Source organism: Thalassophryne amazonica, chromosome 12 (assembly GCF_902500255.1).
Source record: "Thalassophryne amazonica chromosome 12, fThaAma1.1, whole genome shotgun sequence".
Taxonomy (NCBI): Eukaryota; Metazoa; Chordata; class Actinopteri; order Batrachoidiformes; family Batrachoididae; genus Thalassophryne; species Thalassophryne amazonica.
The window spans coordinates 83516663-83543013 of record NC_047114.1 but is presented as its reverse complement, the minus strand read 5'-3'; the positions used below and the strand labels follow the sequence as shown (position 1 = coordinate 83543013).

Genomic DNA, 26351 nt, shown 5'->3' with positions numbered 1-26351 from the left:
AGATTTCGTGCATGTCTCTGGAACCGTGCGGAATTTTTCCATGAAATTTTCAGTACCTGTCAAAGAGACTGCAGGCAACTCACAGATAAATCTGGATGGTGCTAAATAACATAATGGCTTGTTCATGACAAATGCAATACAAATCAGCAGTTCGGCTTCATTATTTTTGAACTAAGCCATAAGTCAGTTGTGTTGTCCCTGGACATTTTGGCCGTGTTGTGGTCATCAGTGGGACACTGTTGGTTTTGTTCTGAATAAACATGATTGTTCAAAAGGAGAGGAATGGTGACAAAATGGTCTCACCAACCTGAGTGTGTCCTGCAGGCTGAGGAAGAATCTGAAGTGTATGCTCATTGTTCATCCCACATGGTTCATCAGGACCATCCTGGCCATCTCCAGACCTTTCATAAGGTGAGGATGAGAAACATCCCTCTAAAAAATAATAAAAGATTGTGTTTCAGCTCAGTTGCTTTTTTTGTTTTACACATTTATACACGCTGAGCTGCAGCGTCATCTGGTGACATTGCTGCAGTTTGCCGGTTGCAGACACGATAAATTCTGATTGATTGATTTTGTTTTGTACAGTGTGAAGTTCATGGATAAGATTCATTACATCCCCACTTTGGAGGAACTCAGTCAGATCATCCCCATGGAGCATGTGCAGATCCCTGAGTGTGTGACACAGTAAGTATCTACAGCCACCAAGGGGCACTATGGAGACATACGATTTGTCACATATAATTCAAACCTGAGCACAGCAGTATTACTTAAGATTTAATTTAATACAACTACAAACCGTGTTTTAAAGACAGTATACAATTGGTGTAAAGAAGTTCATTTCTTGAGTATACGCTTGACTGACTCTTTTAGTGCTACTTTAGAACCAACATACCATTCAAAACATATCAAAAGTTTTAAGTTATGACGTCATTTGGTGATGTCATGAAAAAAAATGTGCAAAACTTAGTTGTTTTTTTTTTTAAGGGTGTGAAAATGCATGCAAATCATCATTGCAGACTCTTGTAAGTTCACATATACAGTGGCAGTCCTATGGAGATACCTTTCAGCAAACAAAAGGGCCAAGATCAAAAGTCAAGATCACAGGAAGGTTGAACACTAAAATCACCAAAAAACCTTTGCTGGTCGCAATTTGTGTGTTTCTGCCCCCAAATTTGGCATGAATATTATGAATGTCCTTGCCTGTCAGCCCCTCTTCATGGTGGTTGTTCCTCACGGTTTTCTCTTTTGTTCACCTTTTGACAAGATACCCAATACCAGTTTCTATGACATTAAAATGCTGCTTATATGTTATTTCTTTAACACCAGCTAGAAGGGCACTCAGTAGAGCACATCCCTCTGCCTTTTAGTCCGGTTCTTCATATTTGATCCTAATCACTGAACCTGATTGACCTGATTGTGACGATGATGCAGCTTTGATTGTGATGTTGACTTTTTATTTAGCGCCTGATTGCTGACCTTTTGATCATGATGAAAAGGTCAAAGCTATTTAAGCTACTTAAGGGTTTTATTAAAGTTGGGTAATTGATTTTATGTGCAATATGAAATGTGCAATATGGGACAAAGGCAATGTGGGATTAGTGCAATATGAGTTATGTCTGTTGGGGACAGTGCAATATGAGACAAATGTCTAACTGGAATGGTGTAATTTAGAGGTTTCTGGGCTCGCCTCACTCCCCACCCCCCAAATCTCCTGATGTTCTTAATATTTTTTGAAGTATGTGTGTGGGTAAGTTATGTGTAAGGGTGGGCATTGTTTTGGAGGATGCACAAGCAAATTTCGTTGTGCCAATTTGCTGTGCAATGACAATAAAGGTGATTCTTATTCTGATCTTGACCTTGAATCATTAACGATGAACTTTCACACCGATTAATGATATTTGATCCTAAGCATTGACCATTGATCCTGATCATAGAATCAGTGGATTTGGAATCCAAGTCCAACCTTCAGGATTAAAACATCTGCCCAGTAGTCCAAATCACCATCAGATATTATTATGATCATCAACATCCAGTCATGTAATATGTATTGTATACATAATCTAATAAGCAGAAACTATGTCTGCCTTTGATATTTAAGTACATTTTAATGGTGATGCTTTGGAAAGTTTACGGTCAAAACCTTTAGAATGCCAGATTTCTCATGGAAATTGTTTACCCATTGACATTGTAACTTTTAGATAAGTACACACCTGGACAACTGAAAAAGGTGTTTAGAAACATTATTTTATTTAATATTCCTGCTAATTTATTCAGAATGTGATGCAAATATAAAGCTAAAATGTCATATCCTTCAATGTTAACAACAGTTTGAAAGAAAATACGGAATCTACATCGCAATACAAATCTGCTCCAAAATTTTATTCTAGTTTACTTCCTTCCATTCTATCAAATTTGTTGAAAATCTCCAGTTTTTAACAAAACTAGCACTTGCACAGAAATGTAGCCTCTTTGATTCTTCCTTGGAGGTAAATAAATATCAGATTTTCCCAATGAAATTGAATTTCAGCATATCTCAAAAAATTTAATTACTATCCTATATTCTTTTTGAGTTAATGTAAATGTAGCAGGGTGCAACAACTATGTTTATTTTGTGTATAATTAGAACAAGTATTGGTGTATTTTAGCAAAGTTATATTTCACTGTACTTTAAAATGTAATTTCTAACTTAAGTGTGTTCAATACGACGGCATTTTAGGGCCACATAGAATTTTTTTTTTTTTTTTAGACTTCGAGAATAAAGTCGTAATATTACGAGACTAAAGTCATAATTTTAAAACTTTGGGAATAAAGTCGTAATATTACGAGAATAAAGTCGTAATTTTAAAACTTCGAGAATAAAATCGTAATTTTACGAGAAAAAAGTTGTAATATTATGAGAATAAAGTCGTAATTTTACAAGAATAAAACCGTAATTTTACGAGAAAAAAGTCGCAATATTATGAGAATAAAGTCATAATTTTACGAGAATAAAGTCGTAATTCTACGAGAATAAAGTCGTAATTTTACGAGAATAAAGTCATAATATAATATTTCAACTTTTTTCTTGTAATATTACGACTTTATTCTCAAAGTCCAAAAAAAAAAAAAAAAAAAAAAGAAATTCAATGTGGCCCTAAAACGCTGTCGTAGTTCAAAGACCAAAGAAGAGTAATTTAAAAATACCAGTACAAATAACATTAGAAATAACAGTTGGCACATTCATTCAGTTTCTGCCACTTAGTATCTGGGTCAAGGTTACAGCGAAGAATGAATGAATCAATAGAAATAACCACTGGCTCATCAATGACAAAAATGCCTCTGATTAAATTCTTTACTCTTAGTGTTGATCTAAAGTTGCTGTTGTCGTCATTTTTTTTAAGGTATGACGCCGATAAGATCAGAGCACAAAAGGAAAAGTGAGCATTAATTTGTTATGTCAGAAAGATTGAAATACATCCTGTTTTTGTCTGAATGTTTGTAAAATGCACAATTGATATTTGTGTTACAGACTTGCACAAGAACAACAACTGATCAAATCAACACTGCCCAAACAAAGGTGAACCCATCCATCCATTGTCCATACCCACTTACTCCAATTAAGGGTCATGCGGGACTGGAGCCTATCCCAGCAGTCATGGGACGTGAGGTGGGGTACACCCTGGACAGGATGCCAGTCTGTCACAGGGCCACATATAAACAAACACACCTACGTACAATTTTTCTAAAGTTTGCAGTTCACCTAACCTGCATGTCTTTGGATGTGGGAGGATGGAACACACACAAACACAGGGAGAACATGGAAACTCCACACATAAAGGCCACAGGTGGGAATCGATCCCATGACCTTCTCACTGCGAGGCAACAGTGCTAACCACTAAGCTGCTATGCTGCCAAGAAAGGTGAACCCATTTTACAAAACCATGTAAATGAAATGTTCTACTCATGGAACATATTTACTCTTTTACTGAACCTTTTCAGTTTGCTCACTTAAGATCGTGGTTCATATTACTGCGGGGGGGGGGGGTCTGACCCCAGTGAGATCCCCTTCTCCCTAGATAAAGAAGTTACAACAACAGTTTGTGGAGATTTACATGTCCCTCAACTTGCCTCTAATTATAACTATTATAATACATGTATCATGTTCATGGCTGGAACACAACACCCTAAAGTGGACCGTGTCATTTCTTAACAAGAGAATGTGATGTACTTGTGCAGAAAGGGGTTTATGAACCGGGCTTGTCCTGTCAACAGTCACTTGAAGGAATGCGAAACAGCTATCCACAGAATGTTGCACCTGGATTAGCTGACTTACACGTTAGCCTCTCATGCTAGCTCCATCGTAAAGTTTACCTTCATCAGCATAGCCTGTGTTCACAACTGCACGTCAGATCATATTTATTTAAGATTAATCTATCATGGTGATATGATGACAGAAATAACTCAAGATTTTATATCTGTCTTTAAAAACATGCCCACTGATCACATCATCCCAGCATGCACCACACATTGACATTGCCAGAACAAAATGACGCTAACTGACATAAGGCTAATGGTCCACTGTGTGGCACAAGCCGAGGGATAGTAGCTAATGTATCTAGCTACCTCGCGTAACACACTTTGTGTTCTTACCTTCTGAATTCTGGGTTCTGAATTAAACTATGTCAAGTGACTATATGAATGAAAGCTAATGTTAGCTAGTTTATCACAGTTGCTTTAAGTTGTTGCTTAACTAACATTAGCCTGCTAAAGCTAACGTTTGCCTTACCCAACATTAGCTAACTAATGTTAGCACACATATTGGTGCTGTAGTTAAAGTCACAGTGTTTGGGATTTAGTGGCATTTATCAGCAGAAATATAGCATTCTTCACCATTTGTGTAAAATTATATCCAACAACAAATTTATTTGGATTCATCAGTTTCGAATGAGCCCTTCATATCTACATGGGAGTGGGCGCCCTCATGGAGGCCACCATATTGTTCCACCATGGTAATACAGTAATTTATTTACTTTGCCTTTTGCATTTTTCAGTGTGGCCAGAAAACTTAAAAAAAGAAGAATCAGTGGTTGCTGGCGATGTAATGCAGTCTGGAAACTCACCACTAGATGACACTAAATTCAACACACTGTCACTTGAAGATACTGAATTAAGGCAGCTGAGACTTTCAGTATAGTGGTCAGTAAGTGCTGAATGATTATTGCCTCGCACAGCCTAATATGGAGTTTATTCATGATCAAAATGTTCACATTTACTTAAGGATTAATTTTAATGTGTTATTTCCAGGCCAAAGTCAATGATGGCAGAGGTGGGCCGTGACTTCTGACATTATGGTGAGGGTTCTCTTGGCTTTCAGGAGGCTTCTCTGGTTTGTAATATCAGCCCACTGAAACTAATCCTTGACAGAGAAATGCTCGCTCTCTTTTACAAGAGATGATACAGTAAGTCATCCAAATACTGGGCAGTGGCCTGTCTGGACACTGAGGTCAACAAGCAAAGGTCCAAAAGCTGAGCTCTCGGTTCAGACACTGCAGAATTCCAATAGCTAACTGGCAGTATCATAGTGAGCCAGTAAAACCACAACCACAAAGAACGAAGTCTTGAAAACGCCACTCAAACTCAGTGTACCTGCCGGTCAAGACTGAGGAGGAAACAAGAGCACACACATATAGATAGATAGATAGATAGATAGATAGATAGATAGATAGATAGATAGATAGATAGATAGATAGATAGATAGATAGATAGATAGATAGATAGATAGATAGATAGATAGATAGATAGATAGATAGATAGATAGATAGATAGATGTAAATGGACTGCATTTATATAGCACTTTTCCATCTGCATCAGACGCTCAAAGTGCTTTACACATAAATGCCTCACATTCACCCCAATGTCATGCTGCCATGCAAGGAGCCCACTACACAACAGGAGCAACTAGGGGATTAAGGACCTTGCCCAAGTGTCCTTAGTGATTTTCCGGTCAGGATGGGTTTGAACCAAGGATCGTCTGGTCTCAAACCCAACGCTTAACCACTAGACCATCACCTCTATCTATAGATAGATATATTGATTCAATAGCTGTTCTGAAATCAACACTGTGTGAAAAATCGACATACAAGACACCTGATATTTGGTTGAACCTCAACTTTAGCTTTGACAATTACTAATCCAGTAACTGAAACATACTTCTTGACTTCTTCATCTTAGTTAGAATAGAATGCCTTTATTGTCACTATACACATGTACAATGAGATTAAAAGCAACTCCTTTACAGCAAAAACATACAAAACAAATGGTACCATAAAGGGGGATAAGGTGCACAGTCCGAGGTGTATACACAATTTCAAAAAATAAAACTATGTATTTGCAGTGTGCTTATATAGAGTTTATATAGAGTGTGATATATTGCACGTTATTAATTAGATGTTGCACAGTAGTATCGATCATATGCAATGAGTAATGGAAATTGGACAGAGAGAGTTGGGGATAGATACAGATACTACACAGTAGTGTGTTTCACAGTAGGTGGGTAGAGAAAGTCTTGGGGGGTTAGAGTCAAGTGTCAGTGCACTTATAAGTTCAGGATGGTTATGGCTTTGAGGAAAATAGCTGTTTTTCAGTCTGTTTATCGTTGTTCTAACGCATCTATACCACCTCCCTGAGGGCAACAGACCAAACAGTTCAAATCCTGATTTAAGGCTGAATGTAAAATGACTTGATTTCTCCTAAGTGCATTTTCATTGAACACACCTTATACATTTTTACTGTTGCTGAGTCAATTCCTGGAATCCCGAAACGACAGCTGACTCTGAATCATCATATTCCCCAAGTGATGTAAAGCACAGCTGCCTATTTCAAAACGCTTGCCAACGTACAAGCGATTAACTCTATTTATAATGTTCTGTGTGACTGAGGTCTGGCAAATTGATCTGCACCACACTGCCTGTACTGAAATCAGGGAGCTACCCGTCACAGTGTGGAGCCGGGTTATTTTACACACTCTACATATATCAAAGAAGCTATCAGCCAGGAGCTTGGCTGGCATCCGTGGAATGGACACGTGGGCTATCTCCTTACTAAATGTCAAGGGAGGAAGCAAAAGCTAATCTAGAAAGGCACCCATGAAGGCGCATGCCTCAAGCCCCAAGGCATCAGTACTAACTGCTAAGCCACTGTGCCGCCCTCTTAACTAGAGGTATTAGAACACAATTATTGGACAACTTTCTAACTTTTAAACCCTTCATATCTATATTTGGGAGTTTAAAATACAGTTTTCTGTATTTTGATTACAGATGGCGCACCAGAGCAAAATCGTGAATTCATTCATTCATTCAATTCATCCCAACCTCCTGACTGGATTCAACACCTGTAAGACGAAACTCATCACCTCCTGCATGTCAACGTCAGCTTTGTCAACAGGATGACTTCCACATTCTGAATGAAATACGAAACAAATTTTTAAGCAGTTAAAGACGTTAAAGTAGTTTGCACAGAAACACAAACCCATGACTGTAATTACATCATATACATACTTTAGTTGTAACACATAGTTCAGAAAACTGTTTATGGCTTTGGTATTGTTTGGTTTTGTGGATGTTAATTTTTTTATTTTTTTTTTTTTTTTTTAATGTGCAGTGACATTTTCTTCTTTGACCTGAATTTACGACAGAATTTTTTTTTTTAGAGTTCGAGAATAAAGTCGTAATATTACGAGAATAAAGTCGTAATTTTAAGACTTTGAGAATAAAGTTGTAATTTTACGAGAAAAATAGTCATAATTTTACGAGAATAAATTCGTAATTTCCAAGAATAAAGTCATAATATAATATTTCATCTTTTTTCTCGTAAAATTACGACTTTATTCTCGCAACATTACGACTTTTTTCTCATAATATTACGACTTTATTCTTGAAGTCCAAAAAAAAAGCAATTCAATGTGGCCCTAAAACTCGGTCGTATGAATTAAATGCTACAGATGCAAAAGTGTTTATATATGAATGACTTCTGAAGTCAGATATGCTGGTGTGGCATGCTTGTTTTTAATCCTCCAGTCGCTCTTTGGTTTTGTTGTGTTGGAGTTAAAGTTATTTGTCATTGTGTTTAATGTTGACTACAGGGAAAGTATTTTTGGTCAAAATGAAATTAAATGGACGTAGAGTGGCATTCAAAGTAAAAAAAAAAAAAAAGAGTGTTATTTATGAAAATGTGCCATTTATTGTTTGTAAAGGATAAAAATAAAATAAATAAATGCTAAAACGAGCTTTTGCCCAGAGATTAGAAATGAATTGATTACTGTGTTTGCTGGTGTATTTTCTGGAATTGTATTTTAATTATTTTAATTGCCTCTAAGTGTGGCCCAGTTTGATCCAGAAGTTTCTTGATGACTGATGACGTGTCATTGTTCTGACATATTAGAAGAGTGTCCTAGCCGAGTACCAAGTCTGGCTCCAGTGTCAGCTGACAGACGGTGCTGCTCTTTTTATGGGTCACTGGACATGGTGCTCTTAAAGTGACTTGTTTTTATTTTTATATCTAACGGTGCCACGATCACAAGGTGTGAGAACAGCATCACTCTAATTAATTGTGCTGTCACTGTCGTCTGTCAGCGACCTTTTCATGTATGTTCTCTGACATTTATCTTTGTTACTCAAAAACAAAATTCATCAGATGAAAGAAAGCTTAGTTGTATTAGATGGCACTAACTTAACATGTTTTGACCAACAGTAATATATATATATATATATATATATATATATATATATATATATATATATATATATATATATATATATATATATATATATATAAAATGGGAATATAAGGAATTAAAATAATTGTTACAGAGCTTATCAGCAAGAGCTTTCTTTGTAATATGAAGACATGATACATAAAATGCAATAAATGCTAGTGAAAGTTTTTGTTGTAAACTTGGAAAAATGTAGTCTAATATAGTTAGTCCCATATTATCGTTATTATTATAAAATCAAAAATAGGCAATGTAATATAGCCCTTGTGAGTTACATTATTTGACATTATATTTTTTGCTAATTTTTACTCAGAAATATTAGATATTTTAGATATTAGAAAACAATATCAAATTTAATAAAATCCTTGTGAGTTACAATCTTACTTTGGTGGTTCAGGCATCTGGTAAGGATGCACCCTGGGCGCCTCCCTAGGAAGGTGCTCCAGGCACTTCCATCTGGGAGGAGACCCCTGGGAAGACCCAGGACTAGGTGGAGAGATTATATCTCCACACTGGCCTGGGAACGCTTCGGGATCCCCCAGTCAGAGGTGGTCAATGTGGCCGGGCAAAGGGAAGTTTAGGGTCCCCTACTGAAGCTGTTGCCCCCTTGACCTGATCTCAGAAAAGTGGTTGATTAGTGATGAGATGTTCTAAAACTTAAGCAAGGACACTCCTTACAACCCAGCAGAAAGGATTTTGCAGGAAGCAAAATCAGCTGAAGCAGACACCTCTTCTTTCTTTCTCTCTGTCTCTCATCATACTGTACATGTGATTATGAAGTTAAATATAAAATATATTGCTTGTCAGTGCCTTCATTTCCAAAGCCTGGGACTGACAGCTGATGCACTTACAGATCAGGGTTAACCTGTAGTTAAAACACAGATAAACAAATTTATGAAATAATGTATTCAAATAGAGAACAAAGATATTCCAGAACAAGGTTAAATCGGCCACAGCCAGAGGTGAGGCTGACAAGCAGCCGCCGCAGATGCTCAGACAATCCGGCGCGGAAGTGACCGGAGACGTGCAGGTGGCCACACGGATGGCAGTCGATTGCATCAGAAAAACGAGTGACACAGCAGGCAGCCACACATCGGCTGACTAAATATAGCACTTCTGGTTTGAACTGAGTCGGACCTGTGTCGGTCTGGAAATTTCCTCTTGCTGAAGCCAAACTGTGAAGATGGGATTCAGATGTTTCAGAAACAAGAAGCAAGGCACTTTTTGAATGCTATCAGTTAAATTTTCATGCACAGCTCTGGATAAAAGGTGTCTCCTTAAACTATGAGGCCATTTGTCACAAAACAAGAGTAAAACAATGCTTTTAAGGATCATGGTGCCTCAGTGGGAGAATTCCAATGACACATGTTGGTCCTCACAGCTGAGAAAATCTACATCTTTCTATTGGGGAGTGGTGGGGGTGGGGGGGGGGTCATTCCCATAGCCACCTTTGCTGACCCCTTTGTAACAGCAAGTGGAAAATTTTCAGATCGCCTTTCATGCAAATGGGAGGCCCTTTAAGTGTGTCCTCTTGCTGCCGAAAGCAACAACCGATTGGCTGCAGAGAAACGGAGCTCGATTGGTTTAGCGGCGAGTGTGCGGCAGTGACGCTGCAGCTGCATCCTTTAAATCCCCAGCGAAGAGATTGTCTATCAATGAAGTAGTAATAGCAGGGAACATCTTGGCAGAGCAGAAGGAGGAGGAGAGCTTTATTGAAACCTTTGAAAGCTCGTCGTGGCCACGTTCCCTTCTTTCATTCACTGAATTCCAGAGGTGACCAACAACAAGGGAAAAAAATGAAGTTAATCATTGGCATTGGCGGGTAAGTTTGATTTAGCGTGAGGAACAAATATATCTGCCTCTCGGCAAAAATTCGCTGAATATATGCTTTTTATTTCCAGAGTGACCAACGGTGGGAAGACCACTTTGACAAATCGACTCATTAAGACGTTACCCAACTGCTGTGTTGTGCATCAGGATGACTTCTTCAAGGTAAGATGAGCTCAAGTCTTGCCAGCTTTCAGATTGAAACCACTATATGTTTAGTTTAAATCTACTTTTCTTAATCATAAGTTAATGCAAGTATTATTTTTTGCTTGTTGCTATGGTAACTTTGCCCTTGACGTCTATGGAGCATTTGACTTTGTGTACTCATAAAGAACTGGCTCATCTGACCTGCAGATGTTCTGTCATGGCGGCATCCTAGTAATATATCTGGCTGATTGTCTCCTGGACAGCCAATCAAAGGGCCATGCGTCCCCACTTAAAAGCCATACTGTGTCCATTCATGTTATAAATTCCAAAAGCAACTTCCTGCATGATCATTAACCTCATGATGTTTCAATGTTTATTTTATTTTGACATTTTTTTTTCCCTGCAACATTCATCTTCTTGTGCTGTGTTCATTGTCATTATAAATCATTCCTTGTTAAAAACATCAGTGACTTTACGTCGCTTCTTGCACCTCACTGACTGAAGTGATACAGTAACTGTAACCGCCTCAGGTACTTATCCCCATTAATACCAAGTTTGGCGCTATCAGTACAAGGAAAGAAAGTATTTTCACTTGGGGCAAATACCTGAAACTGATTGGATGTTATGAATCACTAGAAGCTGTCTTTTTTTTTTTTACTTTGCATAAAAAGGAGTTTTGCCAGTTAACAGAAGTTTTCAAATTAGGGAGGAAACACTTCTTTTCATCAAAATATAACTTTTCTTTTCAATCGCCTGCACCTTCCACCTGTTTTTGAAGTTACGCGCGATTGGACGATCAGGAAATTCTGCAAATGATATGGGAAAATCAATCAATCAATCAATTTTTTTTTTTATATAGCGCCAAATCACAACAAACAGTTGCCCCAAGGCACTTTATATTGTAAGGCAAGGCCATACAATAATTATGTAAAACCCCAACGGTCAAAACGACCCCCTGTGAGCAAGCACTTGGCTACAGTGGGAAGGAAAAACTCCCTTTTAACAGGAAGAAACCTCCAGCAGAACCAGGCTCAGGGAGGGGCAGTCTTCTGCTGGGACTGGTTGGGGCTGAGGGAGAGAACCAGGAAAAAGACATGCTGTGGAGGGGAGCAGAGATCGATCACTAATGATTAAAAGCAGAGTGGTGCATACAGAGCAAAAAGAGAAAGAAACAGTGCATCATGGGAACCCCCCAGCAGTCTACGTCTATAGCAGCATAACTAAGGGATGGTTCAGGGTCACCCGATCCAGCCCTAACTATAAGCTTTAGCAAAAAGGAAAGTTTTAAGCCTAATCTTAAAAGTAGAGAGGGTGTCTGTCTCCCTGATCTGAATTGGGAGCTGGTTCCACAGGAGAGGAGCCTGAAAGCTGAAGGCTCTGCCTCCCATTCTACTCTTACAAACCCTAGGAACTACAAGTAAGCCTGCAGTCTGAGAGCAAAGCGCTCTATTGGGGTGATATGGTACTACGAGGTCCCTAAGATAAGATGGGACCTGATTATTCAAAACCTTATAAGTAAGAAGAAGAATTTTAAATTCTATTCTAGAATTAACAGGAAGCCAATGAAGAGAGGCCAATATGGGTGAGATATGCTCTAGAGCATATCTCACCCATATTGGCCGAAAATGAAATAGAAAATGATGGGAAAACATATCAACTCTTAAAGGAGTCATATTGAGCCCAAATTAGTTTCATCTATCATTTATGATTCATGATATGTTGTGGTTTCAATCCAAAATAAAGAAAATAATTCTGCTGCAAAAAGTAAACATTATGCCTCAAGCAAATCATTTTAAACTTCTGTGACATTTATCACTAAAGTGCATGTCTGCACTCCGGCCGAATCACATTCACACAATATGAGGGAGAGTGGGCGTGGCCAGCTCCAGCTCCTTTCCATTTAAAGTGACAAGCACAGAAATACATTGTTTTTTGGGTTTTTTTGTGTGTTTTTTTTTGTTTTTTTTTTAGATAACTAAGGCTTTTTTTTTTTGTTCTTCTTTTGTTCTTTTTGGCTGCACATTCTAAAATGTGTTTTAAAAGACATGCAGACAAGTATTACTATTATTATTATTATGTTGCTGAAAAAGGTGTATAATATGACCCTTGTAAGAGTCAATGAAATGACATTAAATTTCTATTTTTGTCCAACAATCAGCAGAGGCTGAGAATATTTTTGTCGGGGTAAAATTGCATTTTTGGCCATGCTCAATGTAAATGCGCTGATCTCTGTACTGCGTCGGTGACTTCAGCCCAATTCGACAAAATTTGCTTTCAAAATTACCAAGTATCTTCTGCGATTTTTTTTTTTTTTTTTCGAAAGCTACTTTTGGTGGAGATGAGTCCTTGACTTGTCCTGTCCAGGAGTGACCAGCTTTGACTGATTACTAGGTTGCAGCAATGTTTTGTTGGTGACTGTTATTTCAGAAACCCGATCAAATAGAAGTCGGGGAGGACGGCTTTAGACAGTGGGATGGTAAGAATGGATTTCGCGTAGGAAAACCATGCAGTAATGTACTTTTTCTTCCCTGCACATTTGTTTATTTGGTAACAAATCAATCGTAAACATGATATTCTGTGAACAGCCATCCACTAACCCTGACTAATGTGTGTTAAAGCACATTGGTGAAGCGTCTTTGCTACTTGTGTGGTGAAGACGGCCGGTTTGTGTTTTCTCCTCAGTGATCACCGCTCTGGACATGGAGGCTATGTTCAGCACGGTGAGAGGCTGGCAGGAGAACCCGGTTAAGTTTGCTCGCTCGCACGGTGTCAGCCTGTCATCTGACGCTGAAGAGGCCGTAGGGATCCATGTCCTCATCGTGGAGGGCTTCCTCATCTACAACTACCAGTGGGTCACTTTTCTTTCCTCCCTGTGAAATTTCACCTACGACCTTTCAAACCATCCACTAATCTGAGCTTTGCTTCCCTGCAGGCCTCTAGTCGACATCTATAACAAATGTTTCTACATTTCCATTCCTTATGAGGAGTGCAAAAGGAGGAGAAGGTAAGTCTGCATGAACCATCAGTTGATGGGTGAAGCTGTGGCCGACAGGTGAATAATGAAACTTGTGTTTCTGCAGTACAAGAACATACACAGTCCCTGACCCTCCCGGTCTGTTTGACGGCCATGTCTGGCCCATGTACTTAAAACACAGGAAACAGATGGAGGACAACTGTGACGGCATAGGTATGTAGCACAGGAATAGTACACAGTGCATCCAGAAAGTATTCACAGTGCTTCACTTTTACCACATTTTGTTATGTTACAGCTTTATTGAACGATGGATTCAATTATTTTTTTCCCCTCAAACTTCTACTCACAACACCCCATAATGACAACATGAAAAATGTGTTTTGGAAATGTTTGCAAATTTATTAATAATTAAAAACTAAGAAATCACACGTCCATAAGTATATAAATTTGCAAAAATCTAAAAAAGAAAACCTTTGTCACATTGTCATTATGGGGTGTTGTGTATACAGTTTTGAGGAAAAAATGAATGTCTTCCCTTTTGGAATAAGGCTGTAACATAACAAAATGTGGAAAAAGTGAAGCGCTGTGAACACTTACTGGATATACGTACTCTACTCGTACTCTATATACGTATATATAAATTCTCTGACCAAGCTATGAATCATTTGTAGTCCTAAAGGGCTTATAAATGTGAAAGAGTGCAGCAACAATGCCATTCTGTGTTTTGGAAATATCTATTATGCAATGTGGCACTCACTACAAAATCGTTAGAAGAGTTCTGGTTTGGTGCTGTTCTCTTCACTCTCAGTTTTTGTCTGTTCCCCTGCAATTGAGCAAAAATCCGCTCGATTTAAAAATGCCTCCAGTGATTTTGGGTACAGGCACCATTGTACAGCGCCACATTACATTATGCGTAAAGGCAAAACACAGAGCGACCACATTTCAAACTATTGGGTATTTAGACAAAATGGTATATTGGTTTTCAAAATAGTCAAACTTCCTAAAAATAAAATATCATTCATGTAAAATAACCTTCCAACCTTGACTTCTGACCTTGATTTGTGACGGATCCCAACCAGTATCGAATAACTTGTTCTACATCCAATGTACCTACCAAATTTGATCAAAATTAGTATAAGAGTTTATAACATAGTTACATAGAGATCAAGACAATCACATGAGTGCACACCTGGCGGGGGGTGGGGGGTGGGGGGCAATGAAGGCAATTTTTAGGCCTGTAAGGAATGTCCTGTTGCTTTAAATGGAAAGGCTCTGCCGCTAGCAGCTGCTAAAACTCAAACCATGTGGGTGTGTCTATGAACATCAGATGCCCATATATGGAATTCTAATCCAATTACATTTTTTCCACAAATCTGATTGGTTAATCGTGTGAGATTTCAGACCATAAAATATTGCGTGGACGGTGGCAAAATATTAAAAGCATTTCTCATTTGATGTGTTACTCCGCCCTCTGATCGCGTTGCTAAGCAGATGTCAACAATGACGATGTGACCTGAGAGCGAGAGAAACTAGTGCAGCGACGACGATCTTAAAATGTGTGGATTTAATGGATTTAACTGGATTGATTGATGGATTTAACTCAATGCAGGTTTGGCATGATGATGCTGTTGCGACGATAAGGTTTGACAAGCCGGTCACACCTTTTCACAATGATTTGCCGACTGAATTACTTACAGAAAAATGAACTGTGCAAACGATGGAATTGGATTAGGATGGGAATAACCCTGCTGTGTCTGATTTGCAGACGTTCATGGTGGATTTTACAGTCACAAATTGAGTTTTGAGTAAAACAGATATTTGCGACCGTGAAATCAAGCATGAACGTCCACAAATCATCAGACACAACAGGGTTATTCCCTAATTTTAAAACAAACATCATGGAACTCAAAACATAAAATTTGCTTATGCCCTTATTTATTATGCACAAATATCAAATTGCGAGGTGTTTAACATAAAACCTTGCTCATATTTAAATATAAAAGGTAGATAATAATTACACAATATGAGTTCAAATTGATTATTTGCTCTTTCCTTTCACTGGTGTTTGCGTCAATAATCAATCAGATCTGATGTGTCTTTTCCTGGTTAGAGTACCTCGATGGGATGACATCAAAGGATGACATCTACAACAAAGCCTGTGAAAGCATTCGGAATTATCTGCAGAACAGTTTATAGGTAAATTTAAAAACCAATCGGCTGACCCACGATTATTATCTGTGTTGTTCGCTGGGAGTAACTCTTATCTTTTCTCTCTCCACAGCAGAACGAGGATGACAGAGGATTTGTGTATAGACATGTAAATATCATTTTGTGTAACACCACTTGTGTACTTCATGCCTATGATATGATTACTGATTTGTAAATAATTAGTCATATAGCAAATGAAGAACTGACGGCAAAAGGAACGTGTTTTGTATGATTGTAACCATTTCTGAGATAAGGCGCCTCTGGACTGCCCAGTGTTAACATCAGAAACAGATAGAAACTGAAATGTACCCTGGGAAGAAAGATTTGTGTACCAAAACCTAAAGAAACGACTGAATCCATTTTTGTCTCCTGTTATTTTGTTCAGACTCACTACACGAGCAAACATAACCACACACACAAAAAACAAAAGAAGCCTCACAGAGTGTATCTGCAAAGGACAAGTGTTCACCTCTTTAACAAGCCTCTGATCATGCTGTTTAAATTTAGTGCCACAGTAAAATCAGCTGTGAATTATTATGTTCCACGGTTAAAGGACAGCGGGTGAACCACAGCACTTTGCATCACCATAAAACTGAAATAAAAAGACATCAACTTGTTAATATATGATTTATCTTAAAGGTCCACATCCTTTTTTTTGTCAACCTTTTGCTGTTAAATATCTGTGAGATTTAATGTAACATACCATGAAAATCTAACGATTCTCTTTGTTTATGTGGAAAAAAAATACTAATATCAACCAAATTTAGGCCTGAAATGGCTCACTTTGTACTTTGGTGACATATGTCACAGAAATGTAATGCTGCATTCATGATGTGCAATAAAGTTGCAAACTACAAGTGCTAACTCAGACAAAACTATTTAAACAAGTGGTCAGGGGGAAATGCAATGTTTTATCCAACAGTTATCCAGCGGTGTCATAAGAACTACAATCATGGTGTCCTCTGTCAAGACGATTGAAACAGTATGTTAAAAATGCTATTGAATTACTTTTAACAAACCATTTCTTTTTTATGTGGTATATATGCATTATTTATATATTAGCAAATTTGTTACAGTTTTTCTAAAGATGTCTGTATGCTTAAGTAGTAAAAAAAAATATACATGATAACTGTGTTCATTTTTAAGAATCATGTCAGGACACAAATTCAACACAGCAGTACATAATGAAAATATCATAGTGATATTTCTTCAGTTGTTTGATTTAAAACATAAAAAATCTTTATATCCAGTTATGTTAAAGCCATTAAAGTTTTATGATTTAAATATAAAAAAAATCTTTTGTAACCGGTATAACTTTGTTTCATGGTGTTCAAATAAAGGATTGACAATGTTATATCATCTATATGATAAAATAAATAAATAAATAAATAAAATCAGATTGATGGGGGCAGGCATATGGAATCATGTAAGTACAAACTCAGTTCCGGAGGATGCTAGGCTACATATAGTACTGTTAGTGTCATGTAGCCAAGAAAACACTCTATACTTTTAATTGTAAGTGAACAAACAAGCAAGCAAACAAAAACAAAATTATGTACTACAGTGGGAACAGAAAGATGGCAATATACACTGTTAATAAACATAAGCCACCAAAGTAAATCTGGACAGATTTCACAAGAAGGTTTTGCTGGATATCTGCGAGACACAGAAAAGACAGCACTCACACAAATCTGCTGTTTATTACCATTACAATGTGTTAACTTGGTCTGCCAAAACAAGTCAGTGGGGAAGCTATTAAAAGCATCTTTTCAAGATTTTAAGTTAGAAATCAGAATTCCCAGTTTCTCACCTGATGCTTGATCAATATTTACCAGTTAAATAAGTACTGAGACCCATCGAGACTCAGCAGAGTTGTTTCTGGGTCATTTCTGGGACTTTCAGTTGAATTCAGCATGAACTTTGAACCTTGCATATGCGCTTCCCCATTAAGGTTTTCTGCAAAACTGAACAAGATTTCACAGAGTAAAATGACTATATTTGCCTTGGAATCCCCCTAAGATAACAAGCTTACCAGCAATAAAATTGACTATAATTTTATCATATACATTACAAACAAATGTATTTTTTGTTCACGCAAAGTAAACTTTGTCAGTAGGACAAAATTAATGTAGAAAATTTAAATGGGTGTAGACTTTTTAAATACTTTATAATTATTCAAGAATAAAACAGTATTTCCAAATTGTAATTTTCATCCCATATTATTGGTTTCATTTTGAAATGCAGATACAAACTGGGGTGAAGTTAAAGTGATGCCACAGAGCTGAACACTGGAATATGAGGGTGCTGTTTTGGGGCTAAAATAATTACAGAGGTTCCCTTTAAGAACCACTTGTCTTGCAGAAGACTTTTTAAGTGTTTTTCAGATGAACTCACTCAACATTTGTTACAAATGTATAATGAGTTTTTTGAGAAGAGAAAGTTGCCCCCCCCCCCCCCCCCCCCGACTTTGTCTCAGGCTCTCAATTCTGAAAAAAACGCAAAGAACCCACAGATTACAAAAGCTATTGTCCATTTTCTGTAATGTCAATATTCACTAAAATATTTTACAGAATTCTTGCAAATCACCTAAGTAGTATTATAACTACACTAATAAATCCAGATCAAGTTGGGTTCATTTGTATTACATTTGCCTCAGACAACATTTGAGGTATGAGTGATGTTAGGTGGGCAGTGAGGGACAACAATACGCCTACCACAGCCATGTCACCCGATGCTGACAACATATTTGACTGTGAGGAGTGGCAATACGTTTTTCAGATGCTAGAGATTAATGGGTTTGTCCAGACATTTCTTACGTAGGTGAAACTATTATACAATGCTCCTCAAGTAGGGGTACAAATTAATGGCATAATTTCCCCATATTTTTAGTTGGGTCATGGGACCCAACAAGATTCGTCGTTTTCTCCACTACTGTTTTGGCTAGTATTGGAACCACTTGCTGCAGCAATTTGTGAAGACCCCAATATCACTGGAATTCATATGGCAGGGATCACAAACAAAATCATGCTATATGCAGATGATATTCTATTATTTATTACAGACCCAGGCAAATCCATTCCTTCTTTACTCTTGTCTTCACTCTATCTCTCATTGTGGGGAAGGGTAAGTATTATAAAGATGAATTTCTCTGCAAAAGTCAGTTATTTGCTTTAGTCTTTCCTAATGAATGAGTCCCTTCAGCTACTCCCTTGTTTGCACTCTGGGTCACCAGAGCAGAGCCAATGTGGATGTTGCATTGGCACAAGTTTTACACTGGATGTCCTTCCTGACACAACTCCACATTACATGGAGAAACAGGCAGAGGTGGGGTTTGAACCAGGAACCTTCCACAATGAAACCAAGCGCACTAACCACTTGGCCACCTCTCTCTCCTACTGAATATCCCTCTAAAATACTTCAAACAATTTGATGCTCTTTGCAACAATTTTTTTTCTGGAAAAGTAAATGGCCTAGATTACATCTACAGAAATTGCAGAAGCCTATATCAAAAGGTGGCTTGGGTCTCCCAAATCTCAAAAATTTTAACCTGATTGTTGATTCTGATCACTTATCTTTGGATCAAAGCTTTCATCTTTAAAACACGTGGACGGTGTAGTCTTTTGCTGCTCTCTGTCTGTCTGTCAGTGGGATATCTTTGATTATGATTCTTTTGGTCCTCTAATCTGATCAAAGACAGCATGAGGATAAAAGGAATTAGGATGAAAGTACACAAATATCAAATGCGTGTTCCATTCTTTGATTTAAATCCACACACAAATGTGATCAACTCTTCAATCCCTGACCCAATGCCAACCTCTCCACCAAATTTCACTCCAATTTATTGACGTCATTTTCAGATATTTTATTGACAAACAATTCCAATTCCATTTATTCAAATTAAAATGTGCCAAATCACAACAAAAGTTGCTTCAGCAACTATTGGTCAACTGGTCTATTTGAAGAGTTTCAGTCAGGGTTTAGAATTCATCATAGTACAGAAGCAGCATTAGTGAAGGTTACAAATGATCTTCTTATGGCCTCAGACAGTGGACTCATCTCTGTACTTGTTCTGTTAGACCTCAGTGCTGCTTTTGATACTGTTGACCTTAAAATTTTATTACAGAGATTAGAGTATGCCATAGGTATTAAAGGCACTGCGCTGCGGTGGTTTGAATCATATTTATCTAATAGATTACAATTTGTTCATGTAAATGGGGAATCTTCTTCACAGACGAAGGTTAATTATGGAGTTCCACAAGGTTCTGTGCTAAGACCAATTTTATTCATTTTATACATGCTTCCCTTAGGCAGTATTATTAGACAGCATTGCTTAAATTTTCATTGTTACGCAGATGATACCCAGCTTTATCTATCCATGAAGCCAGAGGACACACACAAATTAGCTAAACTGCAGGATTGTCTTACAGACATAAAGACATGGATGACCTATATTTTCCTGCTTTTAAACTCAGATAAAACTGAAGTTATTGTACTTGGCCCCACAAATCTTAGAAACATGGTGTCTAACCAGATCCTTACTCTGGATGGCATTACCCTGACCTCTAGTAATACTGTGAGAAATCTTGGAGTCATTTTTGATCAGGATATGTCATTCAATGCGCATATTAAACAAATATGTAGGACTGCTTTTTTGCATTTGCGCAATATCTCTAAAATTAGAAAGGTCTTGTCTCAGAGTGATGCTGAAAAACTAATTCATGCATTTATTTCCTCTAGGCTGGACTATTGTAATTCACTATTATCAGGTTGTCCTAAAAGTTCCCTGAAAAGCCTTCAGTTAATTCAAAATGCTGCAGCTAGAGTACTGACAGGGACTAGAAGGAGAGAGCATATCTCACCCATATTGGCCTCTCTTCATTGGCTTCCTGTTAATTCTAGAATAGAATTTAAAATTCTTCTTCTTACTTATAAGGTTTTGAATAATCAGCTCCCATCTTATCTTAGGGACCTCATAGTACCATATCACCCCAATAGAGCACTTCGCTCTCAGACTGCAGGCTTACTTGTAGTTCCTAGGGTTTGTAAGAGTAAAATGGGAGGCAGAGCCTTCAGCTTTCAGGCTCCTCTCCTGTGGAACCAGCTCCCAATTCAGATCAGGGAGACAGACACCCTCTCTACTTTTAAGATTAGGCTTAAAACTTTCCTTTTTGCTAAAGCTTATAGTTAGGGCTGGATCAGGTGACCCTGAACCATCCCTTAGTTATGCTGCTATAGACTTAGACTGCTGGGGGGTTCCCATGATGCACTGAGTGTTTCTTTCTCTTTTTGCTCTGTATGCACCACTCTGCATTTAATCATTAGTGACTGATCTCTGCTCCCCTCCACAGCATGTCTTTTTCCTGGTTCTCTCCCTCAGCCCCAACCAGTCCCAGCAGAAGACTGCCCCTCCGTGAGCCTGGTTCTGCTGGAGGTTTCTTCCTGTTAAAAGGGAGTTTTTCCTTCCCACTGTCGCCAAGTGCTTGTTCACAGGGGGTCGTTTTGACTGCTGGGGTTTTTCCGTAATTATTGTATGGCCTTGCCTTACAATATAAAGCGCCTTGGGGCAACTGTTTGGTGTGATTTGGCGCTATATAAATAAAATTGATTTGATTTGATTTGATTCAGCAAAGCCTTTTTTTTCAGTCACAGGTTTTAATCAAAACAAGGAGGAACCATGTCTAGTGCAAACTGGTACTGTGCTGCCTTTCAAAGTCACCCTGACTTTGAACCTGAACAAACGCTACAGTGCCTGCACAGAAATGAAAGGAGGCAGTGCAGTAAGTTGTACTTTTAAACAGCAAATACACTGCATTTATGTAGCACTTTTCCCAAAGCGTTTTACACTGATGACTCACAATCCCTCATTCACAATATCAGGGTGCTGCCATGCAAGGCACTCAACTCCAGACCAGATGCAACATTAAGGACCTTGCTCAAGGACACTGTAGCAAGATGCCTGAAGTGGAATCGAACCCTCTGCAGTCAAAGTGTAAGTGGTGGCCTGATGTTTTGGTCCTTTTACTTGTTTTTAACATGGAGAAGCCCAGTGAATTTTATAGTGACCTTGAAGGGTAATTTCCTGCTGAGGACACATGGCACTGAAACATAAAATGGCTTCAGTGAGAATTTATACCCACAGAAACGATCTGCTTGAGTGGATATCAATTCTGTCTAAAGTCTGCATATATTTTATGTCACAGTTTTCTGCTGACTATGTCACATTAAAAAATGTGGCGTGACAGTATTGGTGCTTTACTGTGAGAAACGTTGGGCCAGCTCGGACCTGGCAGGGCCACAGAGACTCTCAGAGGGGATGGATCTAGTTTCTGAGATTCTGCGAGTGCTAACAGTTGAAGGAGGGGGTGCTGGCATGCATGTTTATATTTAGGTTAAGTGGCTTGGGTGTCAGGGGAATAGATTTTTTTTTTTTTACAAGTGTTCTTCCACACACACACCAGTCAGTGGCCAGTTCTGGCACCACCGTGGGTAGACAAGTGAGAATCTTTTGGAGTGGCATGTGCTCCCACGTCACGGTCTGCAATAGCAGCCTAAATGTGGAGCCTCCATACTTGGACTGAGAGGCAGGCGCACGCGAGATGAGCACCTGTCACATGAGTAAGGCACGCGGACAGTTGTGCTCCAGCCGGTGAATGATATTCAGCCTCTCTGTGGTCATCTTCCATATGGTAGATGACCAAAATGGTCTTGTGGCTCACACTGAGCATTCAGTTACAAAAAAATAAATAAATTAATTAATTAAGTCAGCAGATGGATATTACACTGATTTAAAAGGCTGCTGACAAAGAAATTAGATCCATCAAGAATTATAGTCGAATGGTACTGTAACAGTAAATAACCTATCCAAAAAGCCCATCATCCAGATCAATAAATCAATCAATCAATAAATAAATCAATAGCAGTCACTTTTCCATCATTAACTTACTGTTTACACTCTTCTTAATAAAAAGTGGTCCTTGTGATAAGTGTTAGTTAAGTGGTAACAAAGCTTTTATAAGTCATATAATCTTATAAACATTACAATGTGTTATATATATGTTATTAATCACATCATCAAATCACAAATTTATTGTTAGATCATAATGCTTCAGTCTTGCGTTAGACCTGCTAGCTGCAAAAAGCTATACCTAAAGGTTAAAAAGTGAATGTTTACCTGCTAATAAATGCAGAAAAATTTTACAGCTCAATAAAGCAAAAAAAAAACTTTGTTGCTGACAACATATCGTCATTTATGCTGTTGACGTCAACATAAATGACTTATTATTTAAACTCAATAAATATCAAAACATTAACTCATCAACATGCTTCTTCGGCACTCAAATAAATAACATGCTATATTTACTTCATCTCATTATGTCAACCATAACACCTACAAAACTCTGCTGTTTCAATGGGAAACTTAACACACAAGTAATTGTAATAATTAGATTTTCCCATTTAAACAACCATGTTTTGTAGGTCTGGTTGATATAAGTGGAAAAAGAAAATATAGCATTTCATTTGATGTAGTGAGTTTTGCGTGGTTAAATGGCTTCAAAACCAACAAAAACATCCAGTTGGTATAAACTAAAGTTTTCAGTATCTCCTAGCTGGATGACTGACAACCAGCATTTTTTTTTAAACAAAAAACTCAATAAATGTGTCTGTAATGCTTTTATAAACAATTATAAGAGACTCCTAAAGTTTATTAACATTCTTGAGTACTCTAAAAACTGGCAACAGATGTTTATAAATGTCTAACTTTGTCACAATAAGTTTGTTTATTATACAGTTAATAACACTTAATTGCAGTCTTGTTAGCCCATTATTAAATGAATAAGCATGTTATTACACTTATAAGGACCTTATTGCTCATTAACAAATGTATTACTCAAGTGATAATGTTTTTTTTAAATATCACTAGTAAAAATATGACCCGCACATTTCTTATTCGTCCTCACATCAGTAATAGTTTGCATTTTTGAGAGTTTTGTTTTCAGCACATTATTATGTTATGTATTTATCTGACGCATGTGCGTAAAGAGAAGAGTATCACCTGCTGAGACTGACCCATCTGAGCCATCAAACCCAGGTCCTGTGCCCCGCCCACCATGTGAACCCGCCCCCCTACTTTGAGTGGGCGTGTCTCACAGCAAGCCGAAATCAAGACGTGAGCGAAGAGCAAGGACATTTCTGCATGCGCAAACACAGAATATTTTCTGCATGACTGAAATCAAATGTCAAACACATTTCACTATAAAAGACTAAAAAGGCACTTTAAACAATAAAACATCGTGTAAATCTACTCAGTGTGAAACAAAAATTAAACCAACAAAAATTATAAGTACCAACAAAGCTGATCCATTAAAGACAGAAGAAATGGAAAGAAAATCAATGTTTCATTTGCATTTAAATAGATTTAATGTTGTTGTGTAAACTTTATTATTTCAAAAGAAAGCAAAGGGCCACATAATTTTTTTTCTTTTTCTTTTTCTTAAATATCACACAGTTTTTGTTCCAAACATTCTTCTCACCTGTATTGTCTCCCCATGATCTGGATCTATCATTTACTCCTCAGAGTGGAAGAGTGGGGCTTCAGGGGAAGACAACAGCTGTAAAAACCACTTAAAGACCCCCGTCTTCGTTAAATCTCACATGTTTGCAGCCCTGGACACCTAGATTCATGAGATATATTCAAAGCGTAAAAGCATTAGTCGCTGGTTTCACGCGGGGAACTGAAGGTGTGCCATGAAAACAACCCAAGACAGTTTCAACATTTTATTGCCAAATACTCCTAATTTACTGCAGCAAACATAAGTCCACGTTCTGGTGGAAACATTTGTTGTGATTTGTTTACTTTCAGGTCAGACACACACGTAAAGACTCGATGTTGAATACTTACTGGCTACATTTTGTGCGCTACATGTCCTGCTCTGGAAGTCTTGTGCCAAACCAGTGCCGAACCTCTGTCGTTCTTATAAAGTCCGCGCACGGAAGGGGCGGACCGGGCTCTTTGGGACAGGAGAATAAATATAGAAAGCACCCAGATCACCGTCCCGATGCCCTATTTAGATGAGGAGGCGCGCAATGCCGCGCGCCGGCGGGGAGGTGACAAATTCTGATCCCCGCGTGACTTTGCTGGTCACCCGTGAACGTGTCCAGTCCACTCACACAGCCTCTGTCTGAGTCACTCACACAGTGCCTGAAAGAGGAGAGACAGAAAAATCGCAGTAATCTCAATAAAAATCAACTGTGCCATACGCGCAAAACGCACCATGCGCCCGAGTGCCGCATCTAATTAAAGTGCTGAGTTTTAGTTTTTGACCAAACTTAGAACGTGTCTCTTGCACCCCAGGAGTGAATGACTATATATGTAAAAAAAATACTTACCATCTTGTTATTCACCAAATTTAGATTCGTATGACAAATAATAATAATATAGTCCACCAAATTATGAAATCAAACTCAATGGACCAACGACTCAAAAAAAATTAAATATATAAAAATTAAAAGCAGCTTTATCCCCGTGACCCTTAATTGGAGTAAGTGGGTATAGAAAATGGAAGAATGGATGGAAAAAGCATCTTTATGTTGCTTATGTATTATGTTGGTTATTCTCAAAGAGTCACTCCCTTGGTTGCCAAGAAATATGTTGTAGGTGGGCCATGAGAAGTCATTAAAACAAAATAAATAAGCATCTTTCATTTTCAGTTGTGTAATAAACTTTAAATTTACCTAAAATATTTTATTATTTTTCAAATGTAACCCACACACTTCATCTTAGTCTATTTATTGCGAAAATTGCGATTTAAGGTTGGGTAGGCCCAGAATATATTCAGATTTCAAAGTGGGTCCCAGAGTTCTTAAATTTGGAATAACTGTACTATCCCACAGACATGTGTGCCACCTGCTGGATGGTTAGTGGATGCTGTATTGATGATGGATTCAGAACAGGTGTGGACTGGGTTGTTCCACACATACAAATGCATGAAATCAGAAAAATAAACTTGTAAATAAATACAAAAAAGCCATGCTGCTGGAGTATGTCCTGATTTGGAAGACTACCTGGTAATGCCAGGAGCTGTGAGCATGTTTCTCCATGTAGAAGTGTAGTTGCATAAGGAACAGCAAAAGGCATAAGTGGGCAAGCAATTAGCTGGAGAGAAAATCATTAAAAAATAGAATGCCCACATGAATTTTATTGTAGGATGAAACCTCAGTCAGACCATATTCAGTGGGGTCACCATCTGCTTTGGTCATCTACTGCTGTAAGGAAAGGGTTGGTTGTGGCAGTAATCCAAGAATGATTTTGTGACGGTTCATCTTTCAGCAGGACAATGGCACTAAACAGCCAAGATATCAAAGGAGTGGCTTCAGGACAACTATGAATGTCCTTGCGTGGCCCAGCCAGAGCTCAGATCTGAATCAGGCTGAACATCTCTGGAGAGA

The 26351-nt window shown here is 38.1% G+C and overlaps 2 protein-coding genes and 1 long non-coding RNA gene across 7 annotated transcripts in view; 2 read left to right on the top strand and 1 right to left on the bottom strand.

The window, feature by feature from the left end:
• Positions 1-7669, top strand: part of atcayb (ATCAY kinesin light chain interacting caytaxin b) — a 44301-nt gene extending 36632 nt beyond the window's left edge. For 2 of the 3 annotated variants that reach the window (XM_034182860.1, XM_034182859.1), the window contains 6 exons: positions 325-411; positions 586-684; positions 3381-3416; positions 3509-3556; positions 5284-5330; positions 7296-7669. In XM_034182860.1, coding sequence (XP_034038751.1) covers positions 325-411; positions 586-684; positions 3381-3416; positions 3509-3556; positions 5284-5323 — 310 coding nt within the window. In that variant the 3' untranslated portion in view covers positions 5324-5330; positions 7296-7669. The remainder of the gene's footprint in view (positions 1-324; positions 412-585; positions 685-3380; positions 3417-3508; positions 3557-5283; positions 5331-7295) is intronic. The other variant, XM_034182858.1, reaches the window with a different exon arrangement.
• On the bottom strand, positions 349-25057 carry LOC117521541. Its single transcript, XR_004563963.1, has 3 exons — positions 24805-25057; positions 24437-24577; positions 349-430 (listed from the first exon to the last, which is right to left on the bottom strand). It is a non-coding gene; the product is annotated as an uncharacterized LOC117521541 (long non-coding RNA).
• Positions 10383-16263, top strand: nmrk2 (nicotinamide riboside kinase 2). 3 transcript variants are annotated; one of them, XM_034182862.1, is made up of 8 exons: positions 10383-10571; positions 10651-10741; positions 13151-13199; positions 13406-13571; positions 13656-13727; positions 13804-13910; positions 15808-15893; positions 15982-16263. In XM_034182862.1, exons 1-7 carry the CDS (start codon positions 10546-10548, stop codon positions 15891-15893), a joined length of 597 nt encoding a protein of 198 aa, XP_034038753.1. In that variant the 5' UTR covers positions 10383-10545; the 3' UTR covers positions 15982-16263. The 3 variants fall into 3 exon arrangements, with proteins under 3 accessions (XP_034038753.1, XP_034038752.1, XP_034038754.1); XM_034182861.1 differs by having other exon boundaries at positions 15979-16263; XM_034182863.1 differs by lacking the exons at positions 10383-10571; positions 13151-13199 and having other exon boundaries at positions 15979-16263.
• Positions 25058-26351: the final 1294 nt, after the last annotated feature.

Excerpts from the sequence above, each read along its gene's own strand:
- nmrk2 (XM_034182862.1), top strand. The coding sequence starts at position 10,546 with ATGAAGTTAATCATTGGCATTGGCGG. Across the intron at positions 10,572-10,650 it reads TTAATCATTGGCATTGGCGG|AGTGACCAACGGTGGGAAGA; the intron begins GTAAGTTTGATT and ends TTTTATTTCCAG. Across the intron at positions 13,200-13,405 it reads CGGCTTTAGACAGTGGGATG|TGATCACCGCTCTGGACATG; the intron begins GTAAGAATGGAT and ends TTTTCTCCTCAG.